Source organism: Nestor notabilis, unplaced genomic scaffold (assembly GCF_000696875.1).
Source record: "Nestor notabilis isolate BGI_N333 unplaced genomic scaffold, ASM69687v1 scaffold4220, whole genome shotgun sequence".
In the NCBI taxonomy this organism is placed as follows: Eukaryota; Metazoa; Chordata; class Aves; order Psittaciformes; family Psittacidae; genus Nestor; species Nestor notabilis.
Genome location: NW_009911426.1, coordinates 25,031 through 43,673, shown reverse-complemented (window position 1 = coordinate 43,673; position 18,643 = coordinate 25,031). Strand labels below are relative to the sequence as shown.

General features: G+C 53.1%; 2 protein-coding genes across 2 annotated transcripts in view; one reads left to right on the top strand and one right to left on the bottom strand.

The window, feature by feature from the left end:
• Positions 1-204: 204 nt before the first annotated feature.
• POMC (proopiomelanocortin) lies at positions 205-1,595 on the top strand. The gene is given in 3 exon segments (XM_010014655.1): positions 205-338; positions 986-1,395; positions 1,397-1,595. Coding segments are annotated over 3 exon segments (738 nt in total). The 5' UTR covers positions 205-209.
• Positions 1,596-5,681: 4,086 nt separating this feature from the next.
• EFR3B (EFR3 homolog B (S. cerevisiae)) overlaps positions 5,682-18,643 on the bottom strand; it is a 29,200-nt gene continuing 16,238 nt past the window's right edge. Inside the window, exons 6-23 of the mRNA XM_010014644.1 lie at positions 17,954-18,103; positions 16,565-16,699; positions 16,124-16,202; positions 14,374-14,509; positions 13,675-13,836; positions 12,959-13,070; positions 11,073-11,124; positions 10,698-10,870; positions 10,029-10,104; positions 9,082-9,243; positions 8,618-8,749; positions 8,439-8,506; positions 7,981-8,108; positions 7,507-7,598; positions 6,938-6,986; positions 6,528-6,634; positions 6,289-6,338; positions 5,682-5,969 (exon numbers count right to left, since the gene is read on the bottom strand). Coding sequence (XP_010012946.1) covers positions 5,864-5,969; positions 6,289-6,338; positions 6,528-6,634; positions 6,938-6,986; positions 7,507-7,598; positions 7,981-8,108; positions 8,439-8,506; positions 8,618-8,749; positions 9,082-9,243; positions 10,029-10,104; positions 10,698-10,870; positions 11,073-11,124; positions 12,959-13,070; positions 13,675-13,836; positions 14,374-14,509; positions 16,124-16,202; positions 16,565-16,699; positions 17,954-18,103 — 1,969 coding nt within the window. The 3' untranslated portion in view covers positions 5,682-5,863. The remainder of the gene's footprint in view (positions 5,970-6,288; positions 6,339-6,527; positions 6,635-6,937; positions 6,987-7,506; positions 7,599-7,980; positions 8,109-8,438; positions 8,507-8,617; positions 8,750-9,081; positions 9,244-10,028; positions 10,105-10,697; positions 10,871-11,072; positions 11,125-12,958; positions 13,071-13,674; positions 13,837-14,373; positions 14,510-16,123; positions 16,203-16,564; positions 16,700-17,953; positions 18,104-18,643) is intronic.

Genomic DNA, 18,643 nt, shown 5'->3' with positions numbered 1-18,643 from the left:
TGGGGAGGCAGGTCAGTGTCATAGGAGGGGACCCCTTTGTAACTTAGAGAAAGGAAAGACTAAGGTGGGTGCAAATAAAGCAACAAAGAACCTCCTGAAGAAAAAAAAAAAAGAATTTTTTCCCCTGTTTTTCTTGTTTTTCCCCATAGGTTGTGCACGGTTTCAGGGCCCACAGCCCCTTGTATCCCCTGTGTGAGCCCCCAGCCAGGATGCGGAGAGTGCTGTGGAGCTGCCTGTCTGCGGTGCTGGGGCTGCTGCTCTGGCACCCTGCCGGCGCCATCAGCCCTTGCTGGGAAAGCACCAAATGCCAGGATATCACCAGCGAGGCCGGCATTCTGGTAAGCCTGGGCATGGGCACTGCCTCCACTTGCTTTGCTTTCTAATCCCCTTCCCCCAGAGACCCCAGGGGGGCTGGCAGAGGAGGGGATGGGGATGCCAACACCATGGGGTGAACCACATCAATGTAGGGGGATGCTTTGGGCCCTGGACCTGCAGGTTTCGGTACGATCATGCCTCGGCTTCACTCTGCGGGATGATGCTAAAGGAAGTTTTTGAGCTTGCAGCATTTAAACTGACAGAAGGGGGATTTAAATGAGGCAGAAGCTCTTCCCTGTGAGGGCGGTCAGGCCCTGGCACAGGTTGCCCAGAGAAGCTGTGGCTGCCCCATCCCTGGCAGTGTTCAAGGTCCGGTTGGACACAGTTTTTAGTGGAGGTGCCCCCTGCCTGTGGAACTGAACGATCTTTAAGGTCCCTTCCAACCCAAACCATTCTATTCCATGAAACAGCAGCTTGGGTATTGGCTTTACCTCCACCCTCCAGTGTGCTGTAAAGGGTGGTGAGGACAAAGAGGGTGGCACCTGCATGGAGACCTCAGCAGGGCACAAGCATGAAACCATCTTGTGAAATGTCCTGCTCCATGCAAGCAGCCCCCTGCAAGCCCCCCCAGTGTGTGCTCACCCCTCCTGCACATCTCACCCCCGTGCAGGCATGTGCTGCAGCATGCAGAGCCGACCTGTCAGCCGAGGAGCCCGTCTACCCGGGCAACGGGCACCTCCAGCCCCTCTCCGAGAGCATCCGCAAGTATGTCATGAGCCACTTCCGCTGGAACAAGTTCGGCCGGAGGAACAGCAGCAGCGGTGGGGGGCACAAACGGGAGGAGGCCACGGGGAGCAACCCACCTCCCACATCCCTGCCCGTCATCCCACTGTCCCGCCGCGAGGAAGAGCAGGGAACCGGGCTGGAGCGGGAGGAAGGCAAACGCTCCTACTCCATGGAGCACTTCCGCTGGGGAAAGCCAGTGGGACGCAAGAGGAGACCCATCAAGGTCTACCCCAACGGGGTGGAGGAGGAATCAGCCGAGAGCTACCCACTGGAGTTCAGGCGGGAGTTTTTTTTCACCTGAGAAGGAAGAGGAGGAAAGCCAGGAGGAGGAGAAGGCGGCCGGCGGCTTGTACCGCATGCACCATTTCCGCTGGCACACCCCTGTGAAGAGCAAGCGCTACGGGGGCTTCATGACCTCGGAGCACAGCCAGACCCCTCTAGTGACTCTCTTCAAAAACGCCATCATCAAGAGTGCCTACAAGAAGGGGCAGTGATGGGGGAGAGCCCGAGGGGCGTCCCACCCCCTCCCATAGCTTTAGTGTCCCGCTGGCATGTGTTTCACTTAGAGATCGCTCATTATGTTGTTCTTAATTAGTACTCCCAAGGGGTCTGCTCCCGGGTTGCGCTGGGTGGGAACAGGTTAGGGATACAGACATCCACTGCTTTGCTGTGCCCACTGGACAGGCACGGGGAGCAGGGATGATGCCCGGTTCGAGGCATGCCAGGTGATTTTCGTATTCTCACTGAGCTGTACAATACTGTAAATGATAGATTAAAAGAATTCTAAAATAATAATAACGCTAAAAATAATAATACTTCTTTTGTTTTTGCAAGCCTACCAGGTGTCAGCGGTGTCTCTGGGGGGTGTAAAGGGGTGGGAAAAATAAAAGCAAAATAAAACCCTGCAGCTGGGGGGTAAAGAGACATGGCTGGGAATATGGAGTGGGATTTGGGGAGGGACGAAAGAACAGTCTTGCACCTCCAGCGTGGGAGCTTCACAGGAGCTGGCTGTGGGGCTCTCACAAGGCCAGAGCAGGTGCTGCGGCTGCATTTCAGCAGGGGGCAGCTCCTGCACACCACAGCAGAGTGTTTTGGTCCCGGAGAGGAGCCCCACGCTGATGTGATACGTGATGGCTGTTTGCTGGCAGCTATGCAGCATCCTCTGAGTGCTGCCACAGGAGCAAAGGGACTGAGCTGGGCTTTCCCAGCACGCACCTCCCAGGTAAAGTCATTAATTCCCCAATAAATGATAATGCTGAAGAGAACTGGGTACCAGGGAATCACAGAATCCTAGGATCCCAGATTGGAAGGGACCTCAAGGATCATCTAGTCTAACCTCTTCTGGACAACCATGACCCAGACTAGATGGCCCAGCACCCTGTCCAGACACATGTTAACAGTGTCCAGTGCTGGGGAGTTACCACGTCCCTGGGGAGATTATTCCAGTGGCTGACTGTTCTCATGTTGAAAAGTTTTCCTTTTGTGTCCAGTCAGAATCTTCTCAGAGGTTGGAACTAGATGAGCTTTAAGGTTCCTTCCGACCCAAACCATTCTGTGATTCGGTGATTCTATGAAACCAGGGCTCATGCTGGCACTTTCCCCCCACTGCTTAGCTAAGAGATGTCCCAGGCCAGTCCGTAATGTAGCAAGTAGCAGCTTGCACATGGCACAGTGCGCTCAGTGCATGGTTTGGCTCCTTAGATCTCCATCGGGGTGGTTTAATTCTCATTTTGGCTCTCACAGATGGTTTGCGCATGTTCACACGCACCATGGGCAGATCCCTACAGTCCTGTGCACTGCAGGGAGCTTCTGTGAGATTGGAGAAAAATAGAGGAAATAATTATAAGGGATGATCATGAGGAGGCCCAGTTTGGTTTGGATCCTGGGCACAGAGCTGGGGGAAGGAAACTTCTCCACAGCCAAGACTATCTTCCTCCTCACCCCATACCTTCCCTTCTCCAGTCCAGAGCAACCGCCCATTTATCGTCTTCCAGAGACACGCCAGGACAGCAGAGCCCCAGAGGTGGCAACATCAACATTTATTGGAAAAGGGCATTTAAGATGGTGTATTTGAAAATATCAGGGGCCCTTATAACAGCCTTCTCCTCCCCTGCTCTTGGCTACACACAGAAATGCCACAGTGCTCCAAAATACAGAGATGGAAACGCACACATGCACCGGAACTTCCCACTTTGTAGAAATATACTTTGTCATCTATACGTACACAAGTATCTAAACTAAACGCGATGTACCAACAGATCACTTACACCATGGGTGGGGGGCATTTACAGGTGGAGTTTGCATCCCAAAATATGGAGGGGACATGGTGAGACATGCTGGGGGATGCAGCCAGCCAGGAGGTGATGGCCCCAGCACTGCTGCAGGGTCCCACACAGTGGAGCAAGGGAGAAGCATTGGGATTGGAGGGACAGGAAGCTGTTCTGCTAGGATAACCCGCAGGACAGCTCCCCAGAACAGAGGCCACGGGTATTTTCTGCCCCTCAGGATGATGGGCACCCTGAGGTGTGCCCCATGGTGTTCCTTTGGTTCCCTTCCTTCAGTGCGAGCAAACCTTGTGCTCATTTTCCTACCTTCTTTGTGGTTTTGAAGAGGTTTTTTTCCCCACTGACATAGATTTTGGGGTTAATTGCTTTTCCCACTGTGTTTTGTTAAAAAATTTAGTGCTTTTCATGGGAACAGCCACAGGAACAAACCCTTTTTCCCCAAGCAGCTAGCTTTGTGTTCCTGCTGCTCACCCCAAAACCTGCTCCAGCCAAAACTCAGGCTTCAGCAGCACCAGGCATGACCCAGGGAGGAACAGGGGACAGATACACATTGGGATGCTGAGGAGAAGCAGAGCAAGGGGAGAGCCTTGGTCACTGGAAGGGGCTGGTGCGGGCAGTGCTGTGATGCAGCCTAGGGACCAAAATAAACCCTGTTTTTTTCCTGTCCTTTTAAGCTAGATCATTTCCTAAGCCCGGATTACAGCACAACCACACAAACAAGCGGTGACCTTGGGGCAATAGTGAACTGTATCTGCCACCAAGGAAAGAAAAGGGGATGGTAATGTGTAGTTACAGCTTAAAATAACAGCCTGAAGATCTACAGTGAGGTGGTGGAGAAACAGGCTGTGGCTAAAGGAACCAAGCAGCTGCGTTACCTGCTGTCCCTCCACCACATGCAGAAGCAGGTCCCACATCTCCAGCTTTAGATCGTTCTGTGTCTCTTCATCTGGCAAAGGCAGAAGCAGCGTGTCTGGCCAGAGGGGAAGGGGCTGCCCGAGCTGGCAGGAGAGACCCCCCCCAAGCTGCTTGGAGGGTGATGAAGCTGCAAGGCAGTGCCTGTCTGACTGCAAAGCGCGCTCAAACTCGCTTTAACGCACCGACACTTGAAAGGCATTTGAAAGCAAGAGAGGCCCTGTGAACAACTGAATACCCCAAACTGACCTTTCCTCCCCATCCCTAACATCTTCACCTTCCAGATTTGCTTTGGTAGGACCCAGAACTTCCAACCACATATGTCAAAAGCAGAACTCTTGAGTCTGGAGGCTCATCTCCCCCTGAGCCCAAATCCAGTTATCCAGTTTTATCCTATTGCACAGGAAGAGGCACAATGCAGGGTCTGGAGGGTGGACCCTCTAAAACGCCTCTTATCACAGCTATTTCTTACAGCACTGGTGTGTCTTTGTGATTATGGCTCAGGTGATTGAAGACTGGGCTTTGTCAAAGTTTTCTGCTAATAAAAATAATTAAATAATTCTTTGAGACAGGAATCCCAAAACTGTGAAAACCCAACCCAAAAGTATGAAAATAGTGAGTTAATGTGTTTAATATTCCCCAGGGTGGTGGTTACTCCTGCCTCATGTCACTGCTCCAGGTGCCCCACTCCCACTGGCTCCTCACATGCAGCCTGCCTGTGACCAGGGCAGGAGACTCGGCTCTTGTGGATTTTGCCAGGAGAAAAAAAAAAACAAACAAAAAACCCCAAAAAACGGTGGGTTTTCCCAAAGAAATTGTGTTTCCAGGTGCCCTGGGACCAGCCAGGCTGCCGTGTATCCCCACACCGGGATGGGATGATCTTCACCCTCATGCTGCACTGGGCAAGCCCTTTGTCCAGGGCATCAGGGCACAGTGGGGTGCCCAGGGGAATCAGCCACGTGCCAAGGGGAGTAGGGGAAGGTGCAGGCCCACAGGCTAGGAGCTGGACATGGGGACCGAATCCCCTCTAGCAACCTGACTCAAGCAGCAGCTCGGGCAGGTTTTGGTTTTGTGGCTGCCCCTGGCTCCAGCACGCTGCACCCCAGCCCCACTCCTGCCTTTTACAGTCTCCCACCTTCCAGCTGCAGCCCTGCCCCTCGCCAGGGGCTCTCGACGTGGCCAACAGACGATGTGGGGAAGGATTCCCCAGAGAAAAGGTTTGGTTTATGCCAGGAAGATGTACATGAACAACGTGCTCTGCTGGGAGCCAGAGCGTCTCCTCTGCCCTTCCCAAAAACCGAAGCCAGCGATGGAGGTCACAGCAAATACCCACCTCCCCACACCACTGTGCCTCCTGCACCACCAACTGCTGTGAAACATGGACACAGAATAAAGTACGGAAGACGGGTTTGTGGTGCCAACGAATCTGAGGGGTGGCCTCAGTGTCCGTGTCCCCACCCGTCCTGCAGGAGGATGTGCTCCCCACAGGGTCAGCAGTCTCTCCCCGAGAGGTCCTTTGGTGCGAGCTGTGCAGCAGTGGCTCTGCCCTACCAGCACGGCCACCTTCAGTACACGCACAGGTCCGGGAACTTCATCTCGTACACCGGGATGGAGTGGTTTTGGGGCTGGCCATAGGCAGCTGTGATGGTGCCAGAGGGGCTTGGTGGTGGCCTGAAATGCAAGAGGTGCAAGGAGGTGGTTTATAGAGAGGTTTGCTGAGGAAGCAGAGCTTGTGCAGACAATGTGCATTTCTGCAGTGTTGCAGGTCTCCGCCGTGCTGCCATAGCAGAAGGGAACTGGGGCAAAAAAGCAAAAGCTGCTCCAGCAACCCTTGTCCCCTCTTGCCAAGCCCAGGCTGACACCCATCCCCAGCACATAAGCCTCCTTGAGAGGAAACACAAGTAGCTCCCATTGCCCCAAAGCCAGCACTGGCCCTGTGGTCAAGCCCCCCACACTTGGCAAAGCATCTTCTGCCATCACCCCAACTCACCGTATGGTGATCTCGAAGATCTGGTTGAGTTTGCTCTGCAGCAGCGTTGCCTGTAACACAGACACAGAGGCTCCATCAGTGCAGCTGTACCCAGGTACCACAGTTGTGCAAACTGGACAAAATCCCCAGCCGCCAGAGCAGGGGGAAGGTGGCCTGGCAAAATTCAGAGCCACGTTGTCACTGTCCTCCTCTCCCAAGCAGAGAAACCATAGATGTAGAGTGCCCTGGTCCCCACTCACCCGGGCACCGCAGTGGGCAGCGATCTCCTCGAATGGGGCTTTCTGGAATTTCTCCACCACTTGTCGCCTTCGTTCCCGCTCCTGCTCCTCCACGGCTACACTGTCTACTGAAGCAGAGGGGAGATGGCTCCCAGCTGCTCCTCACCCACCCACACCACCACATCGCACCTCCCCAGCAGACAGCATGGATTTGGGCATCACTAGAAAGCCAACGAGGCCCTCCAGGATCTGCCTTTGGGACCAGCCTCCCCCCAAGGGACACCCCCTGGGCCAGGCAGAGCAACCAGGTACAATCCTGCCAAGGGGACTCATCCATCTGTGGCATGTACGTGCAGGGGTAACAGTACCCATACACACACACACCATGCCAGCCTCCACCTCTCCTTATCACAGTCGGCTCCCTCCTTTACCTATTGCCTTCTTTAGTGTCTCATACGTGATTTCTTCTGCTGGTGCTCTCTAAAAGAAGAGGAGAAGCAAATGAGGCTCAAGACATAACATAGAACACTGTTCTGGGATCACAGCAACCCAGAACTAGGGTCCCAGGCTGTATTCTTGCAACAAAAGAGTCTATCCTTAAAGACCAGGGATCTCTTTCCTGGCAAGCTTTGCTTTTAGTTTTTTTTTCAGGCTGGACTAGCCAGGTCTTACACCTCACTGTAGGTTCCTCTTGCTAAGAAATATGCATACAAGGAAAATAAAGATCAGACACCCAAAGAGCAGTGGGAGACCCTTCCTGCTGTGTGGCTCCCCTTGCACGCTGGGACCTGTCAGTACCTGGAGGGAGCATCAGGGGAAGCTGGGTTTTTTCTGACCTCATTCACTGCTAGACATGCCAGCCCCTGTGCTCACAGCCAGAGGAGCAATTACATGTGCAGGCAAATGAATTAGAGAGGGCTTAACCTCATGCTGTCAGGCTGCTGAAAGCAGAGTGCTGAAGGGATGAGACAGCCTCTGCAGCTGTGGTGTAACACAGTACCTGCTCTCGCTCAGGACTGTTCCTCGACTCCACCTCGACCTGCAGGGAAATAGTCTCGCCAATGCTCTTCCTCTTGGACAAGCGATCTTCATCTAGGGAGGAAGTGAAAGGGCAGAAGATCTAACTGCAGCCTCTCCAGGGCCAGCAGGGTGAGCACAGACAGCCCCCAGAGAACACAGCCTCACAGCTCACCCACAGGGTACCCGCCCATCTAAGCCATTCACCCAGATTTGAGGTGAGGACTGAGCCAAGCCCAGCAGGCTTCTGCCCAGCCAGCTGTGATTGTGACAACCTCAGGAAGGCCCAATTAACCACTTTGTGCCTCAGTTTCCGCGAGGTTGCATCTTTAACAGAGCACCAAAAAACAACAGGCCGACATGTAGGACAAGAACTTTACATCCTTGTAACTGTGCAGAGCGAGGGACCAGTTTTGTCCCTTCCCAGTTCTCCATGGTGCCCCAGGGTGCTGCATACCTGTCAGCTGGGGAACATAGGGTGTGCTGAGCCGGTCTGAGTTGTAACCACTGCCTCCCAGCACCTCACTGATCTTGCTTTGCCAGAAGAAGACCTCTGGGCCCAGTCGGTCAAGGCTCTTGCTCAGCCTATGAAGACAGAGAAAAAACAATGGAGATGGCAGCATCTCTACTGCTAGGGGACTGTGCCAGTGGGGTTTCTAGTCCCTTTGGGTCAGGAACAGAGAGCTCTCATGGTTTTGCTTACCCAGCACAGCCAGATACATCACGCTATGTCAGCACACACCAGCACAAAGCCAGAGGCCCTGAAGGGCTCTCAACCTACCACAACAGATACAGTCCTCAGGGAGAACCACCCTGACCTCAGGAATGTCTCAAGAGAGCAGTGATGCTTACTGGGGGCAGTGTCTCTGTAAGGGGCCTTACCACAGGGGAAGAAGGTATTCTCAAGGCTCTTACCTGGGTCTTTCCACAAACACGTCTTCAGGAAGCAGATAGGGAGCTTCCTTCTGCCGCATCTGGATGACCTGCAGAAGACAAGCAAGGAGCCAAGCTCAAACCCCAGGGGTGGCTTGTACAGTTGATGACAGAGCTGCATGAACAAGGCTCCAGCTCTGTCCCCAGACCCTTCCTCGCACCTCATGGATGTGCTGGCAGAAGGTGGGCACGGTGGTGAGCTGGCTGATGAGGTTCAGGTAAGCTGCACCAAGGGCAAAGAGTGCACAGCGGTTGTAGGCTGTCAAGTTATCCTCATTGATCTGGGCAATCTCCTGCAGAAGAGATACAGCCCCATGATGAGATAAGGATGGACAAGGCCCCAGCAGCGTCCCCATCCACCTTGTGGTATCACCGGCCCTGAAAACATTCCAGCTTTTGGAGCTTGAGTTTTGAAACATTTCAGAGGCTGGCAAGGTGTCTGAGGTCTCTCCCCAGTGTGCTGGGCTGATCCACGGTAGGAGAAGCTTAGAGCAGATGAGGTGCTTCCTCAGAGATCGCAGCTCCAAAACAATCTCTTCCCAGAAGCTCTCTCCTTCCCATCACATCCGAGCCTGCCCACCCCAAGAGCACCGAGTGCCAGCAGCACACCCAGCTCCCCACCTACCTGCACTGCCAGCACCAGGCGGATGAGGTCCACCATGACCTCCTCATTAGCCAACTCAATGCTAATGAGCATCAGCATGCTGTAAAGAGCCTCATAGTGAGCCTGCACATTGCTCTCCTCCTTGCAGATCAGGTAGATATGCCGGTAGAGCTGTTGGCCATGCTGTGGGGACACAGAAGGATGTGGTCACCCCCTGAGTGTCCCCTGTGAGCAACACTGCCATCAACACAGAGAAAGAGCAGCAGCAGGGCCCAGCAAAGGAGCCTCCATCCATGCAGGAGGGAGCAGAGCTCCTCTGGTCACCAAGGGGTGACTATCAGGTGGTATTTTACCATCTGATGCTGGACCCTGATGGGGAAGAGGCACCAGCAGGTCCAAAAGCAGAGCCCGGGGCAGGCACAGAGCACTCGCAGCACCAAGCCCAGGGAAAGGATGCCTCTGTTGCGGAAGCATTAGAGAAACACTCAGACCACAGCAGAAAAATAAAGTCCTGAGACATGTTGCTTGGCAGCAAGACATGAGACAGAGCAGGGCACACACTGGTGCAAGGGAAACTCAGCTCTGTAACAGCTTTTGGTTTGGGGGCTGCGTTGTTGCTCCCCGGTGTGCGCAAGGAAATAAACTGATCCCATCTTGCCTTCAAGTTAGCTCCAGAGAGGTTTGCAGGAAGTGTTTTAAGGAGGCAGTGGGAGGAATAAAGTCAGACTTGCTAAACAGCTTTTGGGATACCAACACATCCTGGGGTGCTCATTCCTTGGGGCAAATAGTGGATTTAGGAGTCTAGAAAGGCCAGCATGTGAAGAACCGATAGAAATTGAATCCCAGGGACATCCCCAGGTTTAGAGGCATCATGGTACTCCAAAAGACTCAGTGTAACTTGGGGAAAGAGAGGCGCAGTCCTCACCCTGGTCTGCACAAGGACAGCTTGTCCCAGACCCTGACACTACCTTCTTCATGAAGACAGTATCTTGGCGAGAGCACTTGTCCACTTTCAGCTTCAAGACTGAGATGTCGCTGATGGTGCTGCAAGAAAAGGCCAAGGGTAATGAAAAAGTCAGACACTGGAGGGAAGAGGCGCAATTCCTGCATGCCTGCAGAGCTGCTGGCCAGGAATAAGCTGTCTGGGAGGAACTGTTGAAAAGCCAATGGTGTCTTCTAAAACCCATCTAAGCAATGCAGATACTCAAAGGTACTGAACCAAATCACTACAGGATTTCAAGGCAGTGGCACTCAGGTACGCAAAGGCAAGTTGACAAAGAAGTGTGCAAGCGAAGTGGATTAGCAGAACCACAGCAAAAACCATGGGGATGTTGCCATCTGGGATTACAGTCACCTTCTTCCAAAGTAACCCAGCATGGACAACATGAGTCCCCAGCAGGCCTATCCACGGTAATGCAATGCAGCCAATGAACTCACTCAAGGAAATGAACTCACATATGGGCACATCTCACCCACATGGCTCTTAGACCACTGATCTGTAGCATTAAACCACCCCAAAACCAGTACTCAATTTAGTAGTAATCCTGCCAGTGCTTCCAACCCAGCAGATCCCCCTCCCAAACCAGTTCTGCAGGATCTGCAATTCCCAGCCCTGTTGAGGAGTCCCCAGGACATACCTGATGGTGGAGAATTTCTGCCGGTTCCCATGGCGATCGATGAAGCTGATGAGGATCTCGAGGACAAAGAGGCGGATCTCAGCATCTTCCATGAGGGCTGCAGAGAGCAGCCTGTCCAGGAAAACACTGGGAAGTGCCGTGAGCATGTTACTGCACTGGAAGCCCACAGACACCTGCAAGCATCAAAAAAAAAATGGAGGCAATGTGACAGCACCACTTCAGGGGGTTACCCTCTTTCAGTTTAAATCCATTTCCCCTTGTCCTATCCCTACAGGTCCTTGTAAGAAGTCCCTCTCTGCTGCCATGCCAGCAGCTGGGATCCCATGGGTCTTGTGAGGGAGGGACGCTCCTGCAGAGTTGGTGGCAGATTTATACCTGGAGGAGGGACTTCAGGAGCATTATCTGTGTCAGCCGATTCCGGTTCTCCCTGCCACAGAGAGAGGAAAGAAATAGTAAATCCAAATAAAATCAAGACAACCCTCCTTCCATGCAAGGATGGAAAAGCCTCAGAAAGGGCAGGACCAGTTTCCCCAAGAGTCACCACCACAAACAGCTGTGCCATAAAGGTCTCTAGCAAATAAGCTCCAGATTTAACAGCCAGCAAGAGACTGTGAAAGTAATGATGAATATCAGAGTATACATCCTGCCATAGGCATCAGAAACAAGGCAGCACCCACATCTCCAGGCAGGCACAAGCTGAGTTCAGGATGATGAGCCAAGATCTGGATGTCCCCATTCCCATCCCACGGTGACTCCCAAGGAACCTAAGGCACTGGCTCTGAACAGGCTCCTCACTTAAGCAGCTGTAAATTGGTGAGATGAAGCCCAAACTCTCCCGTCCATGGAGGTACCCCTATTCCTTGCTCCCATCTTGCTTCTTATGAACCACACTTCCACTTCAGCAATGTGGGTGTGGGGTCGGGGGGGTGGTTATGCAAAAAAGAGGAAATCTTGAATTCTTTACTGGCTGAACTCAGAGTTTCCTAGCCCTGGGGGACACACAGGGAGCTCCCAAGGGATTTCCAGGCTGCCCCACGACACACTGCTTGCTCTGCCTATCTCTGCCCAGGAACTGAGGTACTCCGGAAACAGCAGCATCCCTGAAAGCTGAGCTGCAGGCTGCCTCTTCTGTGCAAACTCCTGGTTCATACACAGAGCAAGCACCATCCTTCACACAGTGTCAGATGAGATGTAAAAGCTCTCCTGGAGGAAGCTCATGAGCTGATAAAGGAGCAGTGACAAACAGCCTGGTGCAGCCAGGCTGGCACTGAGAAGTGACTGCCACCCTGGGGCTGTGAGCCCAATTCTGCTCCTGCAGCAAGGAAAGCTGCCCTGTCTGAACAGCATCCAGCACCCACTGTGTCTCCCACCATGTGAATTGGGATTGAATGCAGGCATCAGGAATTACCTCCATGAGAGTGAGGAGCACAGACTCCTGTCAGTCAGCAAAGTCTCTCTCCCATCAGAGACAAGTGGGAAGAGCCTGACCGTACTTAGAAGATAAATATAGCATGAAAATCTGTTTGCTCCTTACCTACATGTTTCAGCGCCGATACCCTTGCTCCAAATAGCTCTCATGGTCTGTTCCCACATTTCTTAAGCAATTTTGTTGTTTGGGTGTTTTCCCTTCCTTCTCTTCCTCCAGTGCCGGGTATAAATACCACCTCCTTCCCAGTGCTAATAAAAGCTCGGAGGCGGCTCAGAGGGGCCACACACCAGTGGTTGGAGGCAGGGATGAGCAGCTGGTCCCATCTCAAGCTTCTCAAAAGCCACAGGCAGCCCTCACTCACCAGTGGCCACCCCACTGCCCTGCGACATCTGCAGTCACTCCCCTGAACATTGTTTTTAGTTCCTGGCTAGTTTTGGGTGACATGCCAGGATGGAGCTCCCGACAGCAGGTACCTGAAGGGATGCAGAGTTCATGTAGCACAACTGCCTGCAGACATCTTTCTCCCTTGATGATCTGGTGTTTCACGGGGCACTTGTCATCACATTTGCAGCAGCCAGCAAAGCATTTGAAACAAGGATCACATGTTGCTCAGCTTCCCTTGCTCAGCTTCCCCTCAGGGAAGCTCTCGATGCTCAGCCTTTATGATAACATGCCCAAATCCCATTCTGTCCCCAAAGACCATCTCAAGGTGGGAACAGTTTCAGGAGCTCCCCAGCACTTTCAGCTCTGTGTTAAAGACTTGACATGGGACAGTGGCAGGAAGAGCAGGGCAGGGGGGAAAATGAGGAGGGAGGAATGCATCCATTCTCACCCAGCTTTGCCAGCGTCGATGGACTGCTGCGTGGAGGGTAGTGGCACCTTATTCATGATGAAGACCATCACCTCAGACTGCTGGTAGGTGGGCAGCGTGCTGGCAAAGGACCCTGTGGGGACAAGAGCAAGCTGGCAATGTGTGAGGCACAGCCTACCATGCCCAGGAGGACACAGTGCTATGGGGTCTGCCTGCCTGCGCCACTCCAAGCCAGCTGCCGGACCCTATAGGATAGGACAAGGCCTGCCTGGATCTGGCACTTGCAGGCAGATTTACCTTCAGGGTAATTCAAGACCCATCAAAACACCTCACAGGTGTGGCAGCCCCAGGCTGAGGCAGAGTGAGACTGTGAGATGACAACCCCTGCCTTTATCCCTTCCTTTTTTGGATGTATCCCCATCCTCAGCTGCCGCAGCAAACTGACACCCGCCCCCTTTCCCTCCTCTCCTTCCCTTCCTCCGGGTGTCCTACCCAGGGAGAAACCCAGGACTCGCCACACACAGCAGCTCTGCTGGGGATGACCGGGGTTGCAATGCCACCTGCTGATAACCCACCGCCACGCTTGCAGCACACCACAGATAATACTTATTTCCATCACCTCTTTTAGCATGAGTGACTGTTTCATCCCAGATAATCCTGCAGATGCTCAAGGCAGAAATCTACCATGCAGAGGGGCCACTCACCAGCAGCTGTGTGGGGCTCTGCAGGACACCCACCTATGGTTTTAATGACAGCCTCCTGGAACATCCTCTCCTCATGCTCTTTGATGATCTTGGTGCTGACTCCGGCACCACAATCATAGCTCCCCGTCAATGCATAGTCAATGCTGAGCCGTAGCTGTCTCAGCAGGGTGTTAAACACCTCCAGCACTGTGGGGCCTGTGGTGGTGAGAGTGAAAAGACAATGGAACAGCACTGGAGGAGAGCTGTGGTTTTCCCCAGGGAGATGAAGGCTGTTTCCCCCAGGACAGCGAGGTTTATGCATCCTGTTTCCCCCAGGACAGCAAGGTTTATGCATCCCAACACCCCATAAGCATGTTGAAAAACAGTTTGGCCACACACACAGTGACTTCTAACCCCCGCCAGCTTCCTCAGCTAAGACAACAGAGAAATGTCCTTCCAGGAGCGCTGTCATTTCAGCATACTCACGGCAAGCCCCGAAAATCCCTTTTCCCCCTGTCACAAAGGCTGGCATTGCAGTCAGCTTTCTAGGTTTAGGTTGCTGCATGTGAGCATGGCGAAATGAAATGGCACAGAACAGATACCCAGCATTCCTGGGTGTTCCAGGATCCCCCATCACCAACTCACACCGGGGGGGGGCAGTCCAGAACCCAGCCCAAACCTTTGGCACTCCTTCACCATTCCCACTGCAATAAAAGGGTGAAGAGGCGGATGGAGAGGATAAATTTGTCTTACCAACAGATCCAGAGGCCGCAATCACTGCTGCCTCCGAGAGGACCTCCACAATGCCTGCGCGCACAGTGGCCGCGCTCTTGCTGTTGGCATCCAGGTGTCCCAGGAGCTGCTGGATCACGAGGTGGGAGTGCTGTGGCTGGAAAGAGTGTGAATGTCAGTGTGGGTGCTGCATGCATGAGGTGATATCCCATTTCTGTAACCCTCACAGCTATCAGGGACAGATCTTGCACATGCACTCAGCTGCACCAAGTCCCTGCTTGGCTCTTTCCAAGACAGCTCCAGATGCAAAATGAGAGGAGGCTGCTGGAAGTAGCCTGTTTTACATAACTGAGCAAGAGTCTGGAGCAAATTGCACAGGAAAAAACATCTAAAGAGCTGTACAGATCTAAGGAAATTGTGACAATTAATCCCAGGGATTTCAGGGAGAAAGGACTTGATTTTTGCCAGGGTTTCCCAAACACATCTATACTTCAAAAGGGTACTGGAGTTATTGTGACCTTATATCTCCAATGTGCATTAATGGGATTTTGTAACATCTAGTAGCAGTGTAAAGGGGTTTAGGCAGTTTACAGGATTAAAACCAAGAAATGAGAACAGGGGGTGGTGATATGCTTTTCACTCTAAGGGTTCTCCAAGCAAAGCCATGGCTTGGCTGAATCCAAAAGCAAAGCAAACTCCCAAAGGTATGAGGTAGGACAGCAGGTCTGGGGCAGCTGCAGCAGACTGGGGAGGCAGCATCATGTCCTACAGCATGCAGGGACCCATGGAAACAGAGTTTCATTGAGATCCATGTGAAAAAGGAAAGGACAGACATTCTTCCATCTCTTTGCGATTTACCTAAATTGCATTTCCACAGCCCACAGTGAGAAGGGAATCACAGAATTGTAGAATCACAGAACGGTTTGGGTTAGAAAGAACCTTAAAGCTCATCTGTTTCTAACCCCACAGGCAGGGACACCTACCACTAGACCAGGTTGCTCCAAGTCCCGTCCAACCTGGCCTTGAACACTGCCAGGGATGGGGCAGCCACAGCTTCTCTGGGCAACCTGTGCCAGGGCCTCCCCACCCTCACAGGGAAGAACTTCTTCCTAAGATCTCATCTCAATCTATCCTCTTTCACCTTAAATCTGTTCCTCATTGTCCCATCAAGAGGAAGAGCCTGGCAAGATCTGTCTCTGAGCATCCCCAGGTCTAAGGATGGGGATGTTGGGCTGCAGGCACTGTTACGATGCCTGGTTTGCCTGGGGCACATTTCACCCCAGACAGCCTCTCTCCTTTTCTGCAGGGATGAGGAGCTCAGATAGATTTACATAGCACCAATCTGGAAAGAAGCAGCTTTCCGTCGGAGTCCAACTGCTTCCTTTGGAGTGTTTCACATCACGCCACTAGCCCATCTGATTCAGCAGGGCTTTGCTTTCCACTGAAAGGGAGAGAATCACTCCTAGGACTTAGATACAAGCTCCATGAGCAGTATCCTACACCATACACAGCCGGCACACAGCCAGGCTAACTAACACCTACCAGGCACTTCCCTGCACATCCACAGGGCCCCCAGCCCCACTGCCATCCACCTGGACTCTGCTTGTCTCCAGCCCATTTTGGGGCACACTCTGTAAGCACTCAGACTCAGCACCGCTGGGATGCGGCAACACAGCAGTAGCTGCTCTGACTCAGCCCAGCTGTGGTGGCAAATGCAGGCACTCCAAAGCATGCACGTGTGTCCCTAACCAGAGTCCCACCAGCTCCCCACCTGGATTGAATACATGATGATCCTGAAGCAGCACGTGGCAAAGATCTTCGGCTCCCACAGCGAGTGGTTATCCAGGTGGCTGGGGAAGAGATGGAAATGGAAGGGGAAGTAACTGTCAGTCCCCCAAAGTTTGTAGGGGTGCAAAGCAAGCACCAGGGATGGCCAGAAGCAGCAGGGATCAAACACTGCATGAAAGGGCAGGGACACAAACTCCTTGCTGGAGTCACTTCTCTCAGCGACAGCTATCTATCTATCTATCTCATGCCATCTCCCCCACTGCATCCAAAAATGAGAGCTCAGCCTAAAACCCAGTCCCCATCTCCAGTACCATGCTGAGGGGAGCCAGAGGATTCCATGCCTTCACCCTAGCTCTGGCCTGCATTGGCTGTTTCCCCGTGCCTCAGTTCCCCTGATGCCAAAAATGAGGTATGCATGACTTACATGAGGACGGGTTTGATGGCGTTCTTGATGTTGCCGTACGCTGCTCGGCCCAGCAGCTCCCGCAGACACCTCTCTGCCAGCTCCGTAGGACTCTCCTTCTCCTTCTCAGTGGCTTGCAGCGGGGAGGGGGAGCGGCTGTGAAAGCAGAGGAGGGCGATGAGAGCGGCACTGAGTTTGAGGCAGCAGTGGGGGAGAAGAGACACAGAACCTGGCCAGGGAGGGATGGAGCAAAATGGTCGTGGGATCTGTCTGTGCCCTGTGTGGCACAGGGCCGTGGGTTACCACTCACACAGCCCATAGCCACCGCACAGCAGCCAAATGTCACCCTGCCAGGCAGATGGGATAGCTTCATCCCAGCAGAGCCCAGTGATAAAGCGCTGCTGGATTGGAGCCAGACCAGAGAGCAGCATGGTGCATGGATTGCAGAGGAGGGGGATGTGCCAGGATGGCCCTGCTTGCAGCACCAGGCTGTGCCAGGCAGCAGGGACAGCCCCCGCATCCCTGGGGCCGGGAGGATGATCACAGTGCTCAGTGCTGGAGCAGGAAAGGATCTTATCACTGAGGATGCAGGACACAACGTCCTCCCAGGGTGGACACAGCTTCCCAGGGGAGGAAGAGCAAAGCAGTCATGGCCTGGCACAAATCACCCTGAAAACACGCACCCCAGAGGAGACCCATCCCCCTTTTTCCACACTCGACCTTGCTTGGCATCACACAAACACCTTGAATGCTTTTATCACCTTGATGCTTCCATTTACAAGAAAAAAGGAAAAGGCATCTGGCCAGAAGTCAACTTCCCAAGGCAGATACATCTCTCAACCTTCAAAAGGAAAATCTCAGGAGGAATTCATACCTACTTCTCTGCTCTGTGCTTCTCTGCTAAGCAAATCCCCTTCAAACACACAGCTGGTGGCAAGCACGTAACTGGTGCAGGGTTACGCCGGAAGAATGGAGGGTCAGCAAGCAAAGACACATTTCAGTTCCTGAAATTCCTCTTGTCTGGCTTTAAAATAGCTGCTTCAGTAGCATTTAAGCAGGAATCCCTCAAAAAGGTCAGCCCACTGAAAAGGCAGCTCAGAGCCTTTGCAAACAGCATCCCTTAACTGCAGGGATGTCACAGAGAGATCTCTGCTCCATGGGAGACATGGTGTCCTGCAGTGGCAAAGACAGCAATAACCTTCACAGGACTGGGTGACATGCAGAGCTCCTGCCACCTGCAGCATCCTTCGCTGAGGTACTCACAGGGTTTCCCCTCTGGCCACTCACTGCATTTGTCATGAGCTGCAGGCACTAATCAGCCTGCAGTGCCTCTGCCCTGCAAAACCTTGTCAAAAAGGACCCCGAAGCTGCTGGCAGAGCAGGTGGGTCAATGCCACATCAAGCTCTCACCTTTCAGACTCCTCCACGTGCTGTAAGTTGAAAAGCAGCGAGGGCACGATTTTGTCCATGTGCTGTGGGTCCCAGATGTTGGCTTGGAGCTCATCATTCACTGTCTTTCTCACCACTCCTTGTAGGCCCTTAATGCCAGACATCCGGATCCTGGGGAGCAAATTGACATCAAAATGCCACAGTATACGTTATTTTACATTTATATACACAGGTGAAACTGACTCTAGCCTGGTATACCCTAGGGCAGTCCTCCTGCCTCGCATCCTCCAGAGATGTGGCTTCCCACAGCCCAACATAGACAAGCAGGAAAGGCCCTGAACCAGCTAAAATCATCCTGGCAGCAGCAGCTGGCTCCCATCAACCATCTTTCCCAGGAGACCCCTGGGCTGCATCACCAGCAGCATGACCAGCAGGTTGAGGGAGAGGATTCTCCCCCTCTAACTGCTCTGGTGAGATCCCTGCTCTTGCAGTACTGCATCTAGCTCTGGGCCACTAACATCCATCCAGTAAGGATGTGGAGCTTTTGAAGTGAGCCCAGAGGAGGCCACAGAGATGTTCTGAAGGCTGGAGAAAGGCTGAGAGAGCTGGGCTTGTTCAGCCACGAGAAGAGAAGGCTCCAGGGAGACCTTAGAGCAGCTTCCAGTGCCTAAAGGGGCTGACAAGAAATCTGGAGAGGGGCTTTTGATAAGG